Source organism: Ricinus communis, chromosome 9, assembly GCF_019578655.1.
Source record: "Ricinus communis isolate WT05 ecotype wild-type chromosome 9, ASM1957865v1, whole genome shotgun sequence".
Lineage (NCBI taxonomy): Eukaryota > Viridiplantae > Streptophyta > Magnoliopsida > Malpighiales > Euphorbiaceae > Ricinus > Ricinus communis.
The window spans coordinates 6,953,421-6,976,674 of record NC_063264.1 but is presented as its reverse complement, the minus strand read 5'-3'; the positions used below and the strand labels follow the sequence as shown (position 1 = coordinate 6,976,674).

Here is a 23,254-nt window from a genome sequence, read left to right as displayed (position 1 = left end):
ACATACTTTATCTGTTGGGTTACGGATGTGTATTTTCTCAGAAATTTTTTTATTGTATCAACTACCCTTGTGTAACTCATGCTAAAGCATATACTCGGAAGTGATTATAGGTCGGACGCTTTCAAAGCGGACTTCCCATTCATTAGACAGAGAAAACTATTAAAATTTCGTGATTTGTTGCCGAACTTATTTCAATTCTAAAATTCCGGATCGAATCGATATTGATAAACCGATTTGATCCGAGATCTCTTATTGAATTACTTATTGAATGAGCATTCTCAATATTATACTTTCAAGAGGACTTGAACCTCCACGCCATTTAGTATGAGATTTTGAATCTCATGGATCTACCATTTTACTAGCAAGGCATCTTAAAAGTAAATCGTATTCCATGAAAATAATATATATCTAGTGTGATGTATAAAAGATAATTAGATTAACATGCTACGAGGATATAAAAAAAATACTTCTTAATTTTGTCATTTTTCACACTAGTGAAAAATTAAAAAAGAAATGAAAACAGTAATTTTTAGAAAAGGAAGCAAATTGCAAAATCCAATTACAAATAATAATAACAACTTGAAAGAAAAAGACACATCTCCACTGTGCACGAACCTTCTCTGTCCAAAAACCGAATTACAAAATAGCCGAGTAGAGCTAATCAATCAGCTCAACTCCGCTCAGCTCAGCTCAGCCATACGCGTATAGATGTTTTTTTTTATCTCAGTTGAAAACTGTAATCAACCTTATAACATAATTTATAAACTTAGAACATTTTATAATATTTATATAAACAGAAAAAAGCCAGCTGAAAAGTTTCAGTTCTTCCCTTCGCATTTCTCTCTCTCTCTCTCTAAAAAATCTCACACATTTCCCGAGATTACCTGGCCGGAAAAAGCTGCTTATTATGAGTGGCCGGCGAGATTCTCCGGCAGCAATGTGGAGTAGAAGGAGTGTTAGTTGTGTAGTTGCTGCATTTGTGTTACTTAACTCTTTAGCATCTCTGGTTTCTGCTCAGGGATCTGGTACCAGCTGGAAAACACTTAGCGGTTTGTATTGCTTATCTAATCTTTCCTTCTTTTTTGTCTTTTTCCTCCTTTCTTGTTTCTCTATCTAGAACAAAGATGCGTGCAACAATTTTCTCTCTGTAGAACTATTTAGTGGATGTAGTAGTAATGGTAGTATCAGTTAGTGCATTCTTTTCTTTTTCCCCTTAGAATTTTCTGTTTGGTTCCTGAGAAAGCTCTCGAGGAAAAAATGTTACTATCTCTTTTTTTTTTTTTTTGTCTTCAGAGCAGCTACCTATTAACAAGATTCGATCTTTTTGCTCTTTTTTTTGCTTCTCTGTACTTCTGGTACTAAACGATAATGGAAAGGACTTTTTTTTTAATAGAAAAGAACAAAGTGTTATGTGTTACTAATTCATAATTAATGGTAGCCATTTAATTTTGTTTTATAATTTTTAAGGTAAAGGTAGGTTTATGATAGATATTCTGCTAATTGGGTCCTTAATCAGGCATTTGATTTTTTTAGAATTGGATTGAGTGTCAAGAAAATCAATCCCTTTTCAATTCATGCAGGATTGCAGGATTTCAGATATGGGATCGCAAATAACTCCCGAGATTTTAACGTTTCTAACTTTTAAATAGTTGTAAATTATCCAAACAACTAAAAATTAGTTTTGCATCTATTTCTCTTATGGAAATGGAGAACTTTTGTTTCCTACAAATAACCTTTTTTTTAACCTTCTCTATGTGTATAAATACAAAGGAAGCTTGTATTAATGAACTGCTTTATTTAACTTATTTATTCTTTGACCAAGAACATCGAGAGGAAGAAAGAAAAGGTTACCTCTTTTTTCTTGTTTTGAGGTTTTGGATTGAGAAAAACTGCAACATTGCATTCGGTAATATTTGTTGTTGTTTAAGCTTACTTGCTGACTGATATATATCATATTATTGCAGGAAATCCACCTTTAGTTATAGCACGCGGAGGGTTTTCTGGGATATTTCCAGATTCTAGCTCAGCTGCTTATCAATTGGCATTGATCACTGGTGTACCTGATCTAATTCTGTGGTGTGATGTTCAGTTAACTAAAGATGGAGTAGGGATTTGTGCTCCTGATCTCAGGCTTGACAATTCCACTGACATTTCACTAGTTTTCAAAAATAAAGACAAGAATTACCTAGTGAATGGTGCTCCCACACAAGGATGGTTTTCAGTGGATTTCACTTTCAATGATTTGAGCTCTGTCGTCTGTGAGTCTATCTTATCTCAAGCTGAATTCTGCATTTAATTACTTATCACATTTCATGCCATATTTATTTCATATATTTGCAAATGTTAGTCATTCTAGTTGAATATGAATTATTTGTGTGCTCTTCTTTGAGCTCTGGCAGGTGAATAACATGTTGCTTTGTCCTGAAAAATTGGGCTGTGAACTCTGATTCATATAAAACTTTTATAATGTGACAGTGACACAAGGAGTTTATTCTCGATCTAATAAGTTTGATGGGAATTTATTTCCAATTCAAACTGTGGAGAATGTCACCGGACTAAAACCACCAAGCATATGGTTGAATATTCAGGTAGTTGATTTCTTCTTTAAATTAGATAAGTGTCAAGGCCTTCTTTATTTTTTTATTTTCTTTTCCATCATTGTTATTGTTCCATTTCTTTGAATTCAATTGACTTTCCTAGCTATTACCTGCCTAACCTTTTTCTTTTATTTTTTTTTCTTTTTGCAGCATGATGCATTCTTCACGCAACACAATTTGAGCATGAGAAGTTATGTACTTTCTCTTTCTAAAAAAGTGGTTATCAATTACATCTCATCACCAGAGATGGCTTTCTTGAGGGGTATTGCTTCCCGCTTCAACCCTAAAGTAACAAAACTGGTCTTCCGATTTCTAGGACCTAATGAGATTGAGCCTTCAACAAACCAGACTTACAGTGCTCTCTCAAAGAATTTAACATTTATCAAGACATTTGCCTCTGGAATTCTTATTCCTAAGGGTTATATTTGGCCTGTTGATGCAAGTCTTTATTTACAACCTCATACTTCTGTTGTATCGGATGCACACAAGGCGGGGCTAGAAGTTTTTGCATCAGAATTTTACAATGACGTTCCATTTAGTTTCAATTATAGTTATGATCCAATATCTGAATATCTATCTTTTGTTGACAATGGGGACTTCTCCATTGATGGTGTGCTGTCTGACTTCCCAATAACTCCATCAGGGGCGTTTGGTAAGCCATCTTTTTCTTCCACTCTCATTTATCATCCATCTATTGAGTTGTGTAATGATCATTTTTATTAGTTTTGTTTGCATCTGATGTCATCTGCCAACTATCCATTTATTGCATGCTGACATAATATCAACTAGAATAATCCAAATACTTTGTTATTTGAATATGAAAAGTGGACTCATTTTGTTCTCATATTTTTATTTACTTTATAGCACCTTCAACTTGAATAATTGATCGATTCGTAGACAACAATGCTCCTATTGACAACCTAGGCACTCTCATTTAGGTTTGAACTATTTTTTGCTCCTGAGTCAGGGGCGCTGACTTCTTGTCAATACCATTATCCTTTTTCCTGCTTGCATGTAAATTCATATTTTGGTCTAACTTAAAAGGTTGAGTCCTGAATCTTACTATGGGTGTTGTATTAACATGGAAAAGGCATCTAAGGAGCTCCTCTCCTCTGCCATTGCTAACTTTTTACTTAGCGAACGAAATCTTTGGACCTTGCTGATCTTTTTGTCCTACACTGGAGTTACAAATATTTTTGAGGTGCTGATTTGTCATTGTGTAATGCAGATTGCTTTTCTCAGATAGGCCAAAATGCTACAAAACAATGTAAGGCATTATTTTATTATGTTGTAATGCTTGTTGTTTCAAGATTTAACTCTTAATGACCCCATAATTTTTGAAAAATTTTATTTACCTATTTCATTCACCTTGTTCATAATGTAGCCAATGTCTTGGTCATCTCAAAAAATGGTGCAAGTGGAGATTATCCTGGTTGTACTGACATGGCATACCAGAAAGCTATTTCAGATGGTGCAGACGTCATTGACTGTCCTGTTCAAATGTCGAAGGATGGGATACCATTTTGCTTAAGCACCATAAATCTTATTGACAGTACAAAGGTTGCTCAGACCAATTATGGCAGCCTTGCTGCAAATATTCCGGAGCTTGAGAAAGGCAGTGGAATATATACCTTTGACTTGACATGGAGCCAGATTCAAACCCTAACTCGTAAGTTATACTTGGTTCTCGTTTGCTTCTTCTTCAATTTCCTGACTTGCCCCTCTTGCCAGTAAAACTTGGAAATTGATTCAGTGTTCGTAAGTGCTTGCATGATTCAATGTTTGGGTTCATCTCAAATGAAGTGGTCAGTGCTTAAAAAAAATGAAAAAAGGGCAGCTAAGATGGTGCTAGCCAATTTGAGTCTTAGGCCCCATAACTAGACAGACCTTACTTGAGAATGGTCAGCACGAAAAAACTTAGATACAAAAATTGGAAGACTTCAGGATAAATTGCAAAAAAAGCAGGCTGTTGGTCTATGGTATAATGAAATGACTTGCACTAGGGAAACATCACAAACAAGATTCTGCTTTGGGAAATCCTATAGTTCCTTATCAGTTTCTTATGCTGCATCTAGAATCTACTTGAGCAATTAAGTTGTTTGAATGTTATACTCTGTTCTAATTCTAAGGGTTGGTGCAACTGATTTTCATTGGAAGTATTTACTACTATTGTACTAATATGCTCTTTTTTTTTTAAAAATTTCTTTGGTAGCTGCGATAGCAAACCCATATGCAATTTATAAACTGTTCAGGAATCCAAAGTTCAGAAATGCTGGGAAATTTTTGACGTTGTCTGATTTCTTGGCCCTGGCAAAGAACACTAGCTCTCTCTCGGGTGTCTTGATCAGCATTGAGGTATTTGCTATCCTGTATTTGTTGCTTATGAATCATGATCCTTAGTTCAATTATCTTATTCCTGCATATACGGTAGTTTTGCTTCGCTGGTTAATTCTGGCGATGGAGTATACCTCTTTTATCTTCTTCTTCCTCCAATTGGCAACCGGATGCAGGTTGTTTCAGTTTCCCAAAAGAGTTTTTATTTTTTTATTTTTAAATGGTAATAGTAATAGTAATAGTAATAGAACAGCTGTAAAAACAACATATTCTAAGGCATGCTTGGTGCAACAACCAATCAATAAGTTTGCTCCTTGCTCTCTCTTTTGTGCCACAGCTATTCTAGTTTTGCTGTCTTCCTACCCATGCCATATATTTGTTAGCTTTCAAATGCTGAAATCCATGTCTCCAGAAGCTCACTGTAAGAGTGATCTGACCACTCTGATGTTTCTGTACTATGATCCACTTTCCTAACATCTTACTAACTTCAGGCTACTCCAATTGAAATATCTCGATATATATTGTTTTAGTTCTCAATGTCCCATTGGAACATAGAGCTCTCTGGTTGGATATAAAGACAATCAAGTATTTGATTGGGTATTACTGTCACAAGTGATCGATAAGTTTTGCTGGATTAGTAGAAATTTATGAACCATTTAGTTGCAGCAGTAGGAACATTGGATGTCTCATGTACTGGGAATGTAAATGATCAATTTCTTTGCACAATTAAGATAAGAAGGTTTCATGGCTGAAAATCTTGTGCTCAGTATAGCCAAGAACTTATCTACTGTTGATGCAGTGTCAGTTTCAGTAGTTTAAAATTTTATCGTCTCTTCTGTTCAGCATGCAGCATATCTTATAGAGAAGCAGCAATTGCCGGTAACTGATGCGGTACTTGGTGCCTTGAGCAAAGCTGGTTATGAGAATCAGACTGCGATAGATGTTATGATTCAATCCACCAATAGTGCTGTTCTAATGAAGTTTAAGGACAAAAAAAATTACAAGCTTGTTTACAAAGTTGATGAGAATATTCGAGATGCTCTTGATGCAACCATTGAAGACATCAGGACTTTTGCCAATTCTGTGGTTGTCAACAAGAATTCCGTCTTCCCTGATAATTCACTGTTCCTCACTGGTGCTACAGATGTTGTGCCAAAGTTACAATCAGCTGGGCTCCCTGTTTATGTAGAGCTCTTCAGCAATGAGTTCGTATCTCAAGCATGGGACTTTTTCTCGGATGCAAATGTGGAAATCAACTCCTATGTCATTGGAGCCAATGTTAGCGGTGTTATCACAGACTTCCCTAAAACAGCAGCCAGATACAAAAGTAAGTGGGAGTTCCGCATGCCTTCTTTCTATTTATTTGACATGGGAATATGCTTTAGGACATGTTTCATAGGCCTTAATGGTAAAAGACTTTTTTTCTTTTTTCAAAAAGATAATATTTTGAGTGAAAAATCAGCTCTCTCATGCCTAATGTATAAGGCGTGCAGCAAAATGCTTGGTAGGAATTGAGTATATGGTCAGAAGTTAACTATTTGACAATGTTGGGCAATAATACGCATATGAAAGCATACCTAAACAATTATTCAATGGTCAATAATATGCATATGAAATCATTACCTAAACAATCACTCAATTCAATTTCTGTCCCCTCATCTTTTGTGGGAAGGTACGGAATTAATAAGAATCAGTGTTTTAAAGAGATGCTTAATCTGCTTTTTCTCTATTAATATTTGATTGGACCAATCTATTGCAGGGAACAAATGTTTAAATATGGGCAACAGTACACCTGCTTACATGGCCCCTGTTCAGCCTGGCAGTCTCCTGCAATTAATTACACAGGATTACTTGCCACCGGCTGAGGCTCCTAATCCTGTGCTAACAGAGGCTGACGTAGCAGAGGCACCTTTGCCCCCAGTTAAGGCAAGAGGTCCATCTTCCAGCACAGGTGATGAAACTAGAGCCGCAGCTCCAGTGCCGCCAAATGGGCAGCATAAAATTGCTGCATGCTTCTTCCTGTCAAATCTGGCTGTTCTCTTCTCCGTTCTAGTGCTGCTTTAAAATTGGAAAACAAGATCGTCCAGTGGCTTCCATTTCCCCTTTTGTGCCAGTCTCTTTGTTCTAGGATCAAGTAGCTTGGAGCTTTTTGTTACATAATTGCTCGTTGCACATCTTATTTCACCCCATTTTGGTTATTTACTGAACAGTTGGGGCACCAAATTCTTTTTGCGTTATTATCCTTGTAGGTATGTTCATTCTTCCCCTTGTATTTTGAGAGAACAAGTTCTTGAAAGGTACATGTCAAGACAAATTCATTACCTGTTCCATCTTTGTAAGATAATATTTATATTCTTTGGTGTGTATCATCTATGAGAAAAGTTGAGGCATGAACAGACCATATATACATATATATAACCATGGATAGAGCATGCATGCTTCTCTTTGTTGCCCTCTTGTGCCGACAGACGATGGAGAAGATTGCTTGATGCAGCAACAATCTGAATCTGATCATAAAACATTCTGATGGTTGTGGTATGAATGTGAGGTAAAAATGATGTTCGGTTATCTATCTTTACTCTGTATTTATTAGGCATACAATGCTCGGTTATCAGAAAATCTATACAAATCATTTGGAACATGAATTTTGTCAGACCTATGCATGTAATCGTCCCTCTTCGAATTGGAACGGAATTTGCTCGACTCTGCTTTGTGATTCCGAGGCTGCTTATTGTTGAATGTAGCTTGAAATTTGAATGCTTTTATTTGCAAATTTAATTTGGTTACCACATTAGTTATAATTATATTTAACTATTTAAACATTTAAACTTTTTAAAAGGAGATTGTTTATTCAATGTTAAGAGAAAATAAAATTAATTATATCTTAATTCGAGGTTTGTATATGACCTCGTTTATATACCAAATTAATAGATAATTGATATATATATATAATAGTTTTAAATAACGAAGTATGTATCAATCATCCGATATAAAAGTGTAAAATATTCATACAAACATGTTAATCTTTTATTAGTTGTGGTGTATATAATAAGCACATATAATTATTTTTTCAAAAAAAGAATTGAAAAAAAAATTAGGAGACGTGTATATTGTTTTTTTATAGTTTTATTTTTAATGATAATTCAATGATTATATATTTTAAATTTTTCTTTCATTAGATTTCTATATTTTATGGAAGATATTAATTCATTTCATAGTTTAAAGTCAAACGGAGTGAAGGAAAACTTTATAAGAAAAAAATAAATGAATAAAAAAGTAAGCGTGGCACATAAATAATTATATTTCTTTCTCCTTTTTAATAAATATGATATTCTTCATATATAACATAATAAAAAAATTTCTCTATCTACTCCATTAAAAAACTATTCCTTCTCCTTCATGCTCGTCTTTACGCTTCCGCTCTCTCCTTCACAACTTCCAAAACTTTCCCTATGTGACTTCTAAATTTTTTAAAATTTTGTGTATATATATATTTTGGCCTCACTTTTATAATTTTTAAATACTTTTAATACTATTTTAATTCTTCTTTCACTTTAGTTTTTCTTTTTATAAAATTGAAAGTATATATATAAATGGACATCTAAACTTTCGTCATTTAATTATTTTAATACTTTCACTTTCAAGTTAACCTAATAGATACTTAAATTCTATTTAAATACTTCAAATTTTCAATTTAATTCATATCTAAATTAATATTTTCATTACATTCAATTCAATATAAGTGAATATATTAAATAAAAAGTTATATTAAAAAATATTTAAATATCATAAAAAAAATAAGTGAAGACCGAAAATTAAAGTAACCAAATGGCTAAAATTATGTCTAACTGTGCATTTTACTTTCTTTTTAACTTTCAAAACTTTTTGGCCTCCCTTTTTTAAAGTTTTAACTCCATCCTTGCATTTAAGGCATTAATGATAGAAAGCATAAGGTTATATATATAAAAAAAGTATAAAAGTTATGTATGTAGTTTTACTATTTTAACACTTAGTATTTTTCTTCCTAAACCAATGTATTTTTTCTTAATACATAATATATTTGGTTTATGTCATATGTGAAAATTAAGTATCTTGTTATAATACTGTCAATTTTATTAATATGAAATACATTCTTTTGATATAATATTTTTATCCTTTAACGTGGCATATTGTTTTTAGTTTAATAGATCGTGGACAAATAAAGAATAATCATATTTTTATGCTCAACATAAAAATAAAAATTCACATGGCATATAAGATAAAACTCGATTATAAAACCTTTTATTTTCAAAAGCAAACGCTACTGCAACTTGAATTAGACTTTAAGTATTTGCACATTTTTACCATGTAACATACTTTCCATTTAATACAAATTAATAATATTATGACAATATATTCTATTTTGTTAATGAATTAAATCATGTGAAATAAAAGATTGACAAAACTATAAGCACGTTGTTTGTACCTTCCATAATTGGCACTGTAGTACTAAACATTATGCTACTATCCATGACTGTAATTATTAGGTTTAGTAGTTTATGAAAAACATGAGCTTACACTAGAGAATTTTCAAATCATAATTAGATAATAATTTTAATTTAGAAAATTATATTATAATATTATATTCAATAATAAATTAAATTCTTAATTATATAATAAATTTTTAATTTTAAAAAATAGTAATATCAATTATATTGATATGTAAATTTATATAATATTGAAATTAATTAATATATAATTTCTAAAATAATCTTAAAATTAAAAAAAAAATTAAAGACACTTAAAAATAGTTAGTTGCTATTATTTTTTAAAATTTTATAAATCAAATATTAAATATTAAATTTTTTATTTAATTGTATCTATTAACTTAATTTTATAATCAAAATAATAATAATAGTTGTGTAACATACGGATGAACGACTAGTAGATATAAATTTTTGAGGCCTAAATTTTTTTTGATATATGTTCATATTTTGACATATAAAATTTTTGCATTGACATGTGTACTTATTTTTGACTCATGAGACTCAAATTTGTGTATAATTTTATAGCTTTTCTATTATGTTATTGATTAGTAAGTTATACTCTTAATTAAACATTACAGTAATTCTAATTTTAAAAAGTAGCATATTAACTATATTTTAATATTATATTAACTAATAAATTAGTTTTCTAATTAGATAATGATTTTAATTCTAAAAAATAATAATGTAAATATTATTATTCATTAATAAATTGATATTTTATTATATAATAATTCTAATTCTAAGAAATAATAATATCAATTATATTGATAGTATTAATTTATATAATACCAATATCAATTGATAAAATATTTTTAATTATTTTATATAAGTAAACTAATAAATTTTTTAAAAATTAACAGAATTAAGAATGACAATTAAAGTATCTATTTTTTATTGTTTTAATGAATGAATACTAAATATTTAAAAAATAATTAATTTTTTTATAAACTTAATTTTATAATTATATAATTATAAAGATTGTATAATATAAGAATAAACAATTAGTTTATATAAAATTTAATCATTATTATTATGCAGATAAAAAAGTCATAACTTGACAATTAATTATTTTATCTAAAATGTAAAAACGAATCTATTTTGAAGCTAAAATGGGCTATAGCCTAGAAAAGTTTTTATTTTAGTTCATAAATAACTTTAAAAATATAATTAAAAACATAGTTTTAGTTTGAGATAGTGTAGTAATCATTATTATTAGAATATATTTGACATCTAATCATTATATATATATATATATATATATCATCATTTTGCAAAACCAATATGACTTAATAATAACCCTAACCAGCTAAATTTCTATTCTAGCAAGCTCTTTGAAAAGTGTTTCAAAAAGTCTTAACACCCAAAAGACAATTACACATTTAGTCTTTTAACTTTTTTATGTTTTTTAATTTAATTAAATATTTGATTTTACTAAAAATATTTAATATAGCGCCTCTTGCTAATTTTACATATTAAAATGCTTATTTAACTTATTTTAAATAGTAAATATATTTAAATATCTTTCTTTAAAATAATGTTATATTTTTTATTTTATTTATTTTTTTAAAGATTATTTTATTTTTCTCATTCACTCAAATAAAAATTAAAAAAATTAAATATTATTTATTTATTTTTTATTTTCATACATTCAACAACAGAAATAAAATATATTTTTTCATCCTAAAATAATAAGAGAAAAAAAGTGCTAAGTGTTTTAAAAAATAATTTTTAGAAATAAAAATACGATGAACAATCTTTTTAAAATAAATAAAAATTAAATCTGTTAATTTAATTTTTTTAGTGCCAAAACAGATTTAATAAGTAGTAGAAAAACCAATAAAAAGAATAAAAAATTATATATAAGAATGAATAAAAATAGTTCTATATATAAAATTAGTTGAATTATTATTTTAACCTCTTAAAACTTGTGAGAGAGACCAAAATATATATAGATTAATAAATTTAGATATTTAATTGAATAAAAAATTAAAAATTAAAACTAAAACAATTAAAAAGTGAAAAGAAACTAATTTGTAATTATCCAACACGCAATTGTATTACAATTTTACAAGGCGGTTGTTGTTTGAAAAAGAAAGAAAAAACAAAAGAAAAGAAATTCTAGCTGAAATTTGACTCTACTTTTAAGTTGATCCAACGGCAATCCCTGCATCACGCTTTAGTGTCGATGATGTCATAAATCCAGGGCCCCACCACATTTGATGGGCCATTCTCACTTTCCGCGGCCCACTCTAACGAGCCACGACAGTTATTAGGGCATGGCTGAATGATGTGGCTTAAATTGCTAATTAACAAACAATTCCCTTTCAAATTAATATTATTTTCTACAACTTACAAATTTTACAAATTAACTGATACAAGTCAATTTTTTCAAATAAAAATATTTATAATTAAAATAAAAGTAATATAAAAAGTCGAAATATATAAAGAAAAATAATAAAAGTTGGTGAACAATTAATTGAAATAATTTGATGGAAAATAAAGGGAAAAAGAAATGTGGAGTGATGATTTTTGGTATTTATTGGTGAGGAGACCAAATATGTGGACAAAGAGAATATTGAAAAGCACACAAGAATCCCTTTTCGTTTTTTAAATCTCTGTTGTTTTCATAAAGTTGGAAAAAAAAGGATTCCAAATGGTTGCTTTGATCTTTTTAATTAAACAATTCTTTTCCTTTTTAGAAAAATGTGGTCTTAATCGAATTTCGTTGTGCCATTATCATTCATGGGAAATAAATTATTTATTTATGTTTTATTTTTCTAACTTTTCCCATCGGCCAAAAGGGAAGAAGTTGTTCGTTCAGCAATGTCTTTCTTTTTTCCCTTTTGCTTGACGTTCTAACTACGAGAAAATCATCTTATTAAATTGATAAAACAGCCTTCTTCCAACAATGTAAATCTCGATACATATATTACGTACAATTTTATCCATTTAAAAAACTTAAATTTTCTTAAATTATATCGAGCTGTATTTGTATAAATAGTTATAAATATCATTAATAAATTAAAATTATTTTTAATTTAGAGAAATAAATATAATAGCAGATATAGATTTAGCCTGGTGGTAAGTACATATTTCATCTCGAATCTATAACTTAAAAGAAAAATATTAAATATTATATTTTACTTTGTATCTCATTTTTATTTGTTATTTATATTTTATAATTCAAGTCATATTATTGCTAGACCACATGATTTAATGTTTTCTTAGTTTGGAACAAGTGTTTGGTGATAAGATGGAAAATAGCATCTAAATCCACACCAAAAGAATGTTAATCAATGAAATAAAGCTACCTTTACTTTTCTTCTTCCATTATTCTCACCTGTGGTTCAATGGATATGATACTGTGGTCTCACACACACAGTAAACATCTTCATTATTTCCTTATTTAGATTCCAACACAATTACTTAATCATAATTTGTACTTCTCCTAATAAAAATTATGAAATCATACAGTGGAATAAGATTGGATAAATGCTCTTTTTTTTTTCTTTCTCTTCTTTATTTTTTCCTAAAAGTTGAATAATATAATATCTTAGTTAATCTTTTTTGTGCTATTCATGAATTCTCTTATTTAAGTACATTGAATGACACATTATCATACTAGACTTATGCATTTAAATACCACACATCTGAGCATTAAAAATTAGAATAAAAATCTTAAAGAAATGATTATATATCAGAATTAGAAATTTTTTTAAAATAATTAATTATGCAATCCGCGATTTGGCGGCGTCTAATAAAATGAAAAGAAAAATCAAATGTTAAGTCTATGGTAAATTTAACTAAATAATGCAATTATGTATCCCATATCTCATTATATTGTGTTGTAGAATAACAATTTCTTCAATAAAACATGAAGTTGATCATGTCCTAATAATAACAGTGGCACTTGCAACCAAATTTCTGTAGAAGATGATGGGAAAAACAGCCACAAACGGTAAACAAATAAATGCGGAATTAATCTCTGTTTGTCTAAACTTTCCCAACTGGAATGAACCCCGAGGATGCAAACAAATAGGATGTTCTTAATGCAATTAGAACACACACAATATCACTGCTATGCACCAAGATATTGAGCTAAAACAGTAAGCACACAACAACACAAAGACACCGAAATTTTAGCGTGGAAAACCTATAAACTAGGGAAAAACCACGGGACCATTTTGGCCGCTTAAATCCACTATCATCATCAAAGGAGCAATACAAAGTCTTCTCTAGATAATACTAGAGGCATACAAAATCATCATATCCTTGGAAGTAAGCACATCAAGGTGTATGGAATCAAAATAGAGCCAAGATAAGAAATATATCACTAGAAAATTAGCTACTGTCCAGACCAACGAAACCCGACCTCCGGACCTCAAAAACCGATCTCCACCGTCCAAAATATTGGCCCAGATGCTGTGTAGCTGCTGTCCAAAAAACACGACGATCCAACGGTTCAATCTACGGGAAACAGAACTTTTCTGCTGCTGTGTATTCTCCTCTCTTCACCTCTCTATTTTCTTTTAATATATGAAGTCTTGGTAAAAAAAAACCTAGCCCTAGACGTTTTTATAATAATATGCTCCCAAAATAGAAAGTCTAAATAAGAATTTAATATGCTCAATGGTTGGGCTTTCCTCATGGGTCAAAAAAAACAAAGAAAGAAAAAAAAAAACCCAACAAATCTCCCCCTTTTTGACTTATGAGGAAGAGTTCGCCATACCGGCGATGGAGCAACATACCTTCAACTTTTCCCTTGCTAGAACCTTTGTCAACATATCGGCACCATTATCATTAGTATGAACTTTATCAAGTTCAAATAGTTTATCTTCAAGTGCATCTCTAATCCAATGATACCTCACATCAATATGCTTGGTTCGTTTGTGAAACATAGAATTTTTAGCAAGGTGAATAGTACTTTGATTATCACAAAGAACCACGTAGTCATTGTTGCACAAAGCCAATCTCTTCCATAAATCTTTTGAGCCATAATAGCTCCTTACACGCCCTGCAGCCACATACTCAGCCTCGGTGGTGGATAAAACCACACACTTTTGCAGTCTCGATTGCCATGACACAGCTCCCCCTGCAAAAGTCATCAAATATCCAGAAGTGGATTTCATGTTGTCCTTATTTCCTGCCATATCAGAATCAGTATAACCAACAAGTATCGGCTTTCCATTTCCAAATGTTATACCTAATTTGGAAGTACCACGTAGATATCTGAGAATCCACTTCACTGCTTCCCAATGCTTCTTACCTGGATTTGACAGAAAACGACTAACAACACCTACTGCATGAGCAATATCAGGTCGTGTGCACACCATAGCATACATCAAGCTCCCTACAGTTGAGGCATAAGGGACTCTATCCATCTCTTCAATCTTCTTCTCAGAAGATGGACAATCTTTATCTGTCAACCTGAAGTTAGTAGTAAGAGGAGAACTAACCTCTTTAGCTTTATCCATGTTGAATCTGCGAAGCACCTTCTCGATGTATTGCTCCTGTGACATGTGTAGCTTTTTCAAAGCTCTATCTCGAGTGATCCGAATGTCAAGAATATGTTTTGCTGGCCCCAAGTCTTTCATAGCAAAAGACTTGCTCAATTGTATCTTCAGCTGAGTAATTCTTTCTGCATTCTTGCCAACAATTAACATGTCATCAACATATAACAATAAAATGATGAAATCATCATCACCAAACCTCTGGAAGAAAACACAATGGTCTAAAGTAGTCTTTCGGTAATTTTTCTCCCCCATAACTGACTCAAACTTCTTGTACTACCTTGGTGCTTGCTTCAACCCATAAAGACTCTTTTGAAGTCTACACACATAGCCTTCTTTTCCCTTAACCTGAAAACCTTCAGGTTGCTCCATGTAGATTTCTTTATCCAAGTCACCATGAAGAAAAGCTGTTTTGACATCCATCTGTTCAACCTCAAGATCAAGGCTGGCTGCCAAACCAAGAACAACACGAATAGATCCCATCTTCACGACCGGAGAGAAAATCTCATCAAAGTCAATACCCTTTCTCTGACTGAACCCTTTGACCACCAATCTAGCCTTATACCTAGGTTGTGCGGTGTGCTCTTCAGTCTTCACTTTGTAGACCCACTTGTTCTTCAAAGTTCTCTTGCCTTTAGGCAACTTCACCAACTCAAAAGTATTATTCTCATGTAAGGAATTCATCTCATCTTGCATGGCTTCAACCCACTCCCTTTTGTGCTCATCTTCCATGGCCTCTGCATAACACTCGTGCTCTCCCCCATCGTTGAGTAAGACATACTCATTAGGCTGAAAACGAGTGGAAGGATGACGATCTCTTATAAGGACCGTCTAAGTGGGACAAATGGTGGCACGTCTGTACTTATCTCCGAATGAAATTCTTCATCCACCTCTGGTATTCGGAGCATCAATATCATCGGTATCATGTTGTTCATCATTCTGAACATCATCGTCAAGAGGTGGTTCTACATGCTGAGGAGGCACTGGATCCAAATCAGTAATATCATCATTATGTTGAGGAACTGTCTTTTTCTTCTCAACATCTTTCAAGGTCTGATCTTCAACAAACACAACATCTCGGCTTCGAATAAGTTTCTTGTGGACAGGATCATATAATCTGTAACCAAACTCATCTTGGCCATAACCCAAGAAAATACATGGTTTTGACTTCACATCAAGCTTTGATCTTTCATCTTTAGGAATGTGCACAAAAGCTTTGCATCCAAAGACCCTTAAGTGATCGTAAGAAACATCTTTGCCACTCCAAACCCTGTCAGGTACATCAAAAGACAAAGGAACACAAGGAGTTAGATTAATAACATGTACCGCTATATTCAAAGCTTCTCCCCAGAATGAACTTGGCAGCCCTGCATGTGACAACAAACATCTGACACGCTTCATCAAAGTTCTGTTCATCCGCTCTGCTAATCCGTTCAACTGTGGTGTCTTGGGAGGACTCTTTTGATGTCGAATACCATGATCTCTACAATAAGCATCAAATGGGCCAATGTATTCACCTCCATTATCTGTCCGAATACACTTAAGCTTCTTTCCAGTCTGTCTCTCAACCGAGGCATGAAACTGCTTAAACACTTCAAATACTTGATCTTTAGATTTCAAGGTATAAACCCATACCTTTCTGGAGTGATCATCAATGAATGTGACAAAGTAGGAGCAACCACCAAGTGTCCTAGTCTTCATAGGACCACAAACATCAGAGTGCACCGGATCAAGTATACTCTCCTTCCCCGGAAGGAGGATAGCTCTTAAAGGAAACCCACTGCTGCATTCCGCCAAACGTTGAGAACACTTCTTTAGATGAATATCATGCACACCCGGTAACACATTTCTCTTCAACAAAAGAGACATCCCCTTTTCACTCATGTGACCAAGTCTCTTATGCCATAAATCAGTCATGTCAGTATTCACTACAGCATTGACCCTATCCTTGAAGATCTTCGGATGTGTCATGTACAACTTTGAGCATCTTTTACCTCTAGCCACGATCAAAGAACCACAAGTGAGTTTCTATATTCCATTACCAAAGTTGTTCACGTAACCATCGTCATCAAGTAGGCCCGCGGAGATCAAATTAAGTCTCATATCCGGAACATGTTTTACATTATGTAAAACCAACTCTATCCCAGTGTCAAACTTCAAACAAATATCTCCGATGCCTGCAATCTTTGATAGTCCATTATTACCCATCCTAACATTACCAAAGTTACCGGAGTATAAGATGAATAAAATCCCTCTGTGATGTTACATGACATGTAGCACCACTATCAACAACCCAAATTTCGAATCATCATGTGCAATATTGATCATATCAAGATCGGAACAAATAAGGAACTCATCGGTAGTAATGTTAACTTCAAAGATTGCCATTACCATCCTCATCTTTCTTATGGTTCTTTTGATTCTGTCAATCGCTCTTCTTCTTCTCCTTTTCAATTGCCTGCAGGTATTGTGTGTCCTTTTCTACCACAATGATAGCATTCAAAATCAGCAAACTTTCCTTTGGATTTACTTGATGCTTCCCTTTGTTACTGGACCTCTACTCCGACTTCTCCCCCGCTTCAGAACTAAGACATCGGAATGTGAAGAGGAACCTTGTGACTTTCTTCTCATCTCTTCATTTAAAACACTGCCTTTAGCTAATTCCATGGTGATAATACCATCTGCTGCAGAGTTGGACAATGATGTCCTAAAAGTTTCCATGAGTCCCAGGTAAAGTGCCGGTGAGCCACAAGCCTTGTATCTCATCTTCAAACTTGATACCCATTCCTGCAAGTTGATTTATGATTCCCTGAAAAGAATTCAAATGATCGCGATGTGGAGTTCCATCATGGTATTTCAAGCTCATCATCCTGTTTTATTAAGAACAATTTATTATTTCCGGTCTTTCTAGCATACAACTGTTCAAGCTTGTTCCACAAAGTGCGAGCATGAGTCTCTCCACCGATATGGTTCAAAACATTATCATCAACCCATTGACGAATATACCCACAAACCTGTCTATGCAAAATATTCCACTCTGCATCTGTTTTACTCTCAGGTTTATCAGTATTAAACACAGGCAAATAATAATCCTTCACATAAAGTAGGTCTTCCATCTTGCCTTTCCAAATATGATAATTAGAACCATTCAAATTAATCATCCTACTTGTGTTAGCTTCCATCATTCAAACAAGTTTAACCCAATATAGAAGAACCAGGCTCGATACCAATTTGATGGGAAAAATGACCACAAACCAGAACAAATAAATGTGGAATTAATCTCTATTTGTCTAAACTTTCCCAACTGGAATGAACCCCGAGGATGCAAACAAATAGGATGTTCTTAATGCAATTAGAACACACACAATATCACTGCTATGCACCAAGATATTGAGCTAAAATAGTAAGCACACAACAACACAAAGACACCGAAATTTTAGCGTGGAAAACCTATAAACTAGGGAAAAACCACGAGACCATTTTGGCCGCTTAAATCCACTATCATCATCAAAGGAGCAATACAAAGTCTTCTCTAGATAATACTAGAGGCATACAAAATCATCATACCCTTGGAAGTAAGCACATCAAGGTGTATGGAATCAAAATAGAGCCAAGATAAGAAATATATCACTAGAAAATTAGCTACTGTCCAGACCAACGAAACCCGACCTCCGGACCTCAAAAACCGATCTCCACCGTCCAAAATATTGGCCCAGATGCTGTGTAGCTGCTGTCCAAAAAACACGACGATCCAACGGTTCAATCTACGGGAAACGGAACTTTTCTGTTGTTGTGTATTCTCCTCTCTTCACCTCTCTCTTTTCTTTTAATATATGAAGTCTTGGTAAAAAAAAAACCTAGCCCTAGACGTTTTTATAATAATATGCTCCCAAAATAGAAAGTCTAAATAAGACTTTAATACGCCTAACCACTCTGGGTCAAAAAAAAAATAAAAAGAAAAAAAAAACCCAACAGAAGAATAGATTGGACCAGCTGGATTCTAGTTGAGAGGTAGGCAATTGAGAATTGAGAGGCAAAAGAAAAAGATGTCAAAGCTACAAAAGAATTGGTAAAAAGAATATCACAGCACAAATTTACATGGACCAATTTTTAAAAATCATGCTTCGGGTCCACAAGATTTGTGGTGTGGGGACCCAATACCCATATCATGCTGACGTATATGTCCACGTAGGATCGAAACCCAGACCGAGACCAAAAACCAACAACATAAATTACGACGAACCTTAATTGAACACGTGTCAATCAGGCCACGGTTATGATCCAGGGGTTCCAGCAAAACATCATCAAAACGACATGGTGACGTTGTTATATCAAGAGGTTCACTTGATGACCCTGAGCTCAAGGAAACTAACCATGTGGGTCTTATTGGCGGCCTATGCCTTCCTTTGACCTTCCTTAATGTAGACAGCTTTAAATTATTACCAGTCTATATATTCATTTCAATATTTTCACTTTGCTTCTCACATTTGCAATTTACAGTTACAAATAATTCATATTTTCAGAGATAGAAAACTGAAAGAAATGCCTAAAGAAGAGAATCCTGTTGCTCTTGATCTTGGAGAGCCACGCCAAGTGGTTAGGAAGTTCTTGGCCAGGCCTCAACATGAAGGAGTTGGAGCCATTGTTAGAAGGAGTATAGGAAGGTAAGAAGAACATGGGTTCTCCTTTTTCTTTTCTTTTTTTTTCTTTTCTCTCTTCTTTTATTGAAATCAATGTCAATTTGAGGATTTTTGAGATGTTTATATTAATGGGTCATTTTCCTTTTTGGTCTTGTTGTGATGTTTTATAGGTTTGAATTAAGATACTTTGATCCTTTCCTTGTGTTGGATGAGTTTTCTGGTTAGTGCTCTGTTTTCTCTTTTGCTCTGTTTCTTCGGTTGAAATGTAGTGGATTCTTAATTATGAGAATCTCAATCTTGTTTTTGGGTTTTGGGTATTGCAGTTACGGCTCCAGCTGGTTTTCCCGATCATCCACATAGAGGTTTGGATTCGTGATCATATTATCAATTCTACATTTTCTAAGAAAATAAACTCTGCAACTTTATAATAAAGAAAATTAGCTGATTTTTTTTTTTTAAATTTCTTTTCTTGATTAACAGGATTTGAGACAGTTACATACATGTTGCAGGTACAGAAATCTCCTAATTCATTCACTTCTTTTCTTTTTTGTTCTTCTTTCTTTTGAAAGAAGGAAGCTAAAACAGTAAAAGAAAATATTTTAGTTTGTTGAGTATGAAACATCAACACAATTGCTAACTTTGTCAAACCAATTAATTATTTGTATAAACAAGATTTTATAATTTAGTCAGTCAAAATACTTGTAACACTATAGTTGGTAAGGTATACCTTAATATTATTATTCAGGCTTCAGAGGCCAATTTGTCTTATAAAAATGCCACCAATTCCATTATGCATGTTGACCAAGTGTAGCAAAGAAAATATATAAATGCACCATTTGTTTGTACCAAAAGAGGCGAAAAAGAGAAACAGTGCAGAAAAACAAAAACTGGGCTTTGTGGGGTTCAGAAAAGTACATTAATTACTGTATTAAGCCCGCAAACAAACGATTGTTTTAACCCTTTTGAATAGGATTAATTTAGAGGGTGAAACCTGGTCTTGGCCATATGTGACTGACTGTGATTTACACTTACCTTTGAGTTGAATGCAAACTGACAGGGAGCTGTCACACATGAAGACTTTGAAGGGCACAAAGGGACAATAGGTGCGGGTGACTTACAATGGATGACTGCAGGAAGAGGGATTGTTCACTCTGAAATGCCTGCAGCCCAAGGAACCCAAAAGGGTCTCCAGTTATGGATCAACCTCTCCTCTAAACATAAAATGTAAGTGACTCTGCTTTATTAATTTATAATAGTCAAAATTACGATTATTATTCTTTTATTATAATTTATAAAAATTGAGATATATAACTAATGTCAGGCAAAGTTTACATATTTAAAATACATGTATAAGTAAACTAGTCAATCCCAAGAGGCCACTCCTCTAAATTTCTGACTCTGCTATTGGCTAGGTGAATCTATATTTCTCAATTTTACGCCATTGATAGCTCATGATGAAGATTGTTTTAGTATATAGTGTCATAATTGATAGTGATTTTGGAATTACATACATTAAAATGCAAAAAAGAAAAGTAAAGAGTGGTGCAAAAAAACTTCAAGCTTACTATTATTATGATTTGTCATTATGAATCCTTTTTCCAAAGGTCATGCTTTAGAATGAAGCACTAAGTTTTCTATCTGATTCCAGCTTTGATAGAGCCTGCTGTGCTGACTTCTGCCAACTTATTTACTTTTGTTTGATAGAATCTTTAATGATGCTTTTGCCACTTTCTCCACATGTTTTTTTCTTTTTTCAAAAATCTTGATCATTTTGTAGCACTAGAATTGATCTCTACATGGTGGGAATGTTTTAATGTTTGTGTGTGTGTGTGTGTATGTGTATGTATATATATATATATATATATATATATATGTTTTCTTTTTTGTATTTTATTAATGATTAATTATGGTTAACAACAGGATTGAGCCTAGATATCAAGAAATATTAAGCAAGGACATAGCAGAAGCATCAAAAGATGGTGTCAAAGTTAGGGTTATAGCAGGTGAGGCCTTAGGAACTAAATCACCAATCTACGCAAGAACTCCCACAATGTACTTGGATTTCACCCTCAAGCCAGGAGCTCATCTTGAGCAACCAATACCCATAAATTGGAATTCTTTTGTATATGTATTAGAAGGAGAAGGCATATTTGGGAATGTAAAATCACTGCCAACATCGGCCCATCATCTTCTTCTTCTAGGCAATGGGGATGGATTGGAGGCATGGAATAAGTCATCAAAAACCCTAAGGTTTATTTTGGTTGGAGGGGAACCCATAGGTGAGCCATTAGTACAATGGGGGCCATTTGTGATGAACACCCAAGAAGAGATTGACCAAACTGTTGATGATTTTGAGAATTACGTTAATGGGTTTGAGAAGGCCAGGCATTGGAGATCTCAATCTGCTATCAGCCTTGATTTTTAGATTCTGTGACATAGTTCAAGCATTTATTGGTTGATCTTGGAGTAAGAATAAAATAACATTATCAGTGTCGATCTTTACAGTTGTAAATTAGTTGTCCTTTATTGATATAAAATATTTTTTTCGTCTCTTTTTCTTTTTCTAATAATAATAATGAGTAACTTTATTTAAAAAAAAAAAAAGAGCAATTATGCACACATTGTGATAATCCCTTGTATGGGACTTGAATCTTCTATTCGGGGGTATTGGTCGAATTTAGTATATTTGAAATATCAAGAGGGAGAAGTTAAATAATGATGAAAGATTGAGAGAAATGAAAACAGAAAATAGGAAAAATTGCAAAATTGGTGTCGTAACTTTTTTTTCTTATTATTTTGGTATCTCTGTAATTTTTTTTGTTCAATCAAGTTCTTCAACTACTCAAATACATGTCAATCAAGTGTATAAATTGGCAAACGTGGACCTTACAAAGATTGACTCGTGAGTAGAAGATGATGAGAAACACTGAAAAGACAAATATAACCTTATTAAATTCGAAAAGGTAAATTAGGGATTAACTTATATCCCTTTTTCTTTGTTATTGTAAATTGGAGATTAAGGTTAGAAAATCAAACAAGTTATTGGCAGGGAATTGAAATGCAATTCATCGTTTCAGCCTAACACCCAAGGAAAAAGAATCATTGCCATTGATGGAAAGTTGAGAATTGGTAATGAACCAAAACCAAGTTTTATAATAATAAAGAAAATAGGTTTTAATAAATGAAGGAAGCAATTTATTACAAGAAATCAATAACAAAAGGAGAAGCAATGGAGACAAAGAAATGTACCAACAAATTAAATTCATGAGGTTCTAAGTGCACCAAGATTCATACGACCACAATTTTATTCTTCCATTTCTTTTTTCCTTTTTTTGTCTTCGATTTGACTTCTTTATCCCATTCTTTCTGCTTTTTATAGTGAACAATTTCTTCTCCCCCTTTTTAATTTTGAAAAGCAAGAACAAACCCTAAAAATATGAACAGAGTAAAGATTTCTGATTTTCAAAGAATAACTATTAGATTTGTATTTAGGAAAGCTTAGAGCTTTATATTCTCATAAGGCTTTTTTTTTTTTTTTTTTAAATACCACTTAATGACTTGTTAATCCTCGTAAGTGCTTTTGTGGGCTCGGATATATCTAATCATCATCATAAAATGAAAATATAAACTTGATTGATATATATTTG

At 32.7% G+C, this 23,254-nt stretch overlaps 2 protein-coding genes across 3 annotated transcripts; both read left to right on the top strand.

Moving 5' to 3' along the window:
- The first annotated feature begins 799 nt into the window (after positions 1-799).
- Positions 800-7,321, top strand: LOC8277558 (glycerophosphodiester phosphodiesterase GDPDL3). Its single transcript, XM_002528981.4, has 9 exons — positions 800-1,049; positions 1,965-2,258; positions 2,476-2,588; positions 2,748-3,249; positions 3,826-3,864; positions 3,982-4,266; positions 4,810-4,952; positions 5,775-6,258; positions 6,691-7,321. Exons 1-9 carry the CDS (start codon positions 908-910, stop codon positions 6,993-6,995), a joined length of 2,307 nt encoding a protein of 768 aa, XP_002529027.2. The 5' UTR covers positions 800-907; the 3' UTR covers positions 6,996-7,321.
- A 12,009-nt stretch (positions 7,322-19,330) lies between these two features.
- Positions 19,331-22,159, top strand: LOC8277559 (pirin-like protein). Of its 2 annotated transcripts, XM_048379738.1 has the most exons (7): positions 19,331-19,388; positions 19,491-19,631; positions 19,778-19,827; positions 19,931-19,969; positions 20,088-20,116; positions 20,665-20,831; positions 21,528-22,159. In XM_048379738.1, the coding sequence occupies exons 2-7, from the start codon at positions 19,510-19,512 to the stop codon at positions 22,030-22,032; spliced, it is 912 nt and encodes a 303-aa protein (XP_048235695.1). In that variant the 5' UTR covers positions 19,331-19,388; positions 19,491-19,509; the 3' UTR covers positions 22,033-22,159. The 2 variants fall into 2 exon arrangements, with proteins under 2 accessions (XP_048235695.1, XP_048235694.1); XM_048379737.1 differs by lacking the exon at positions 19,331-19,388 and having other exon boundaries at positions 19,421-19,631.
- Positions 22,160-23,254: the final 1,095 nt, after the last annotated feature.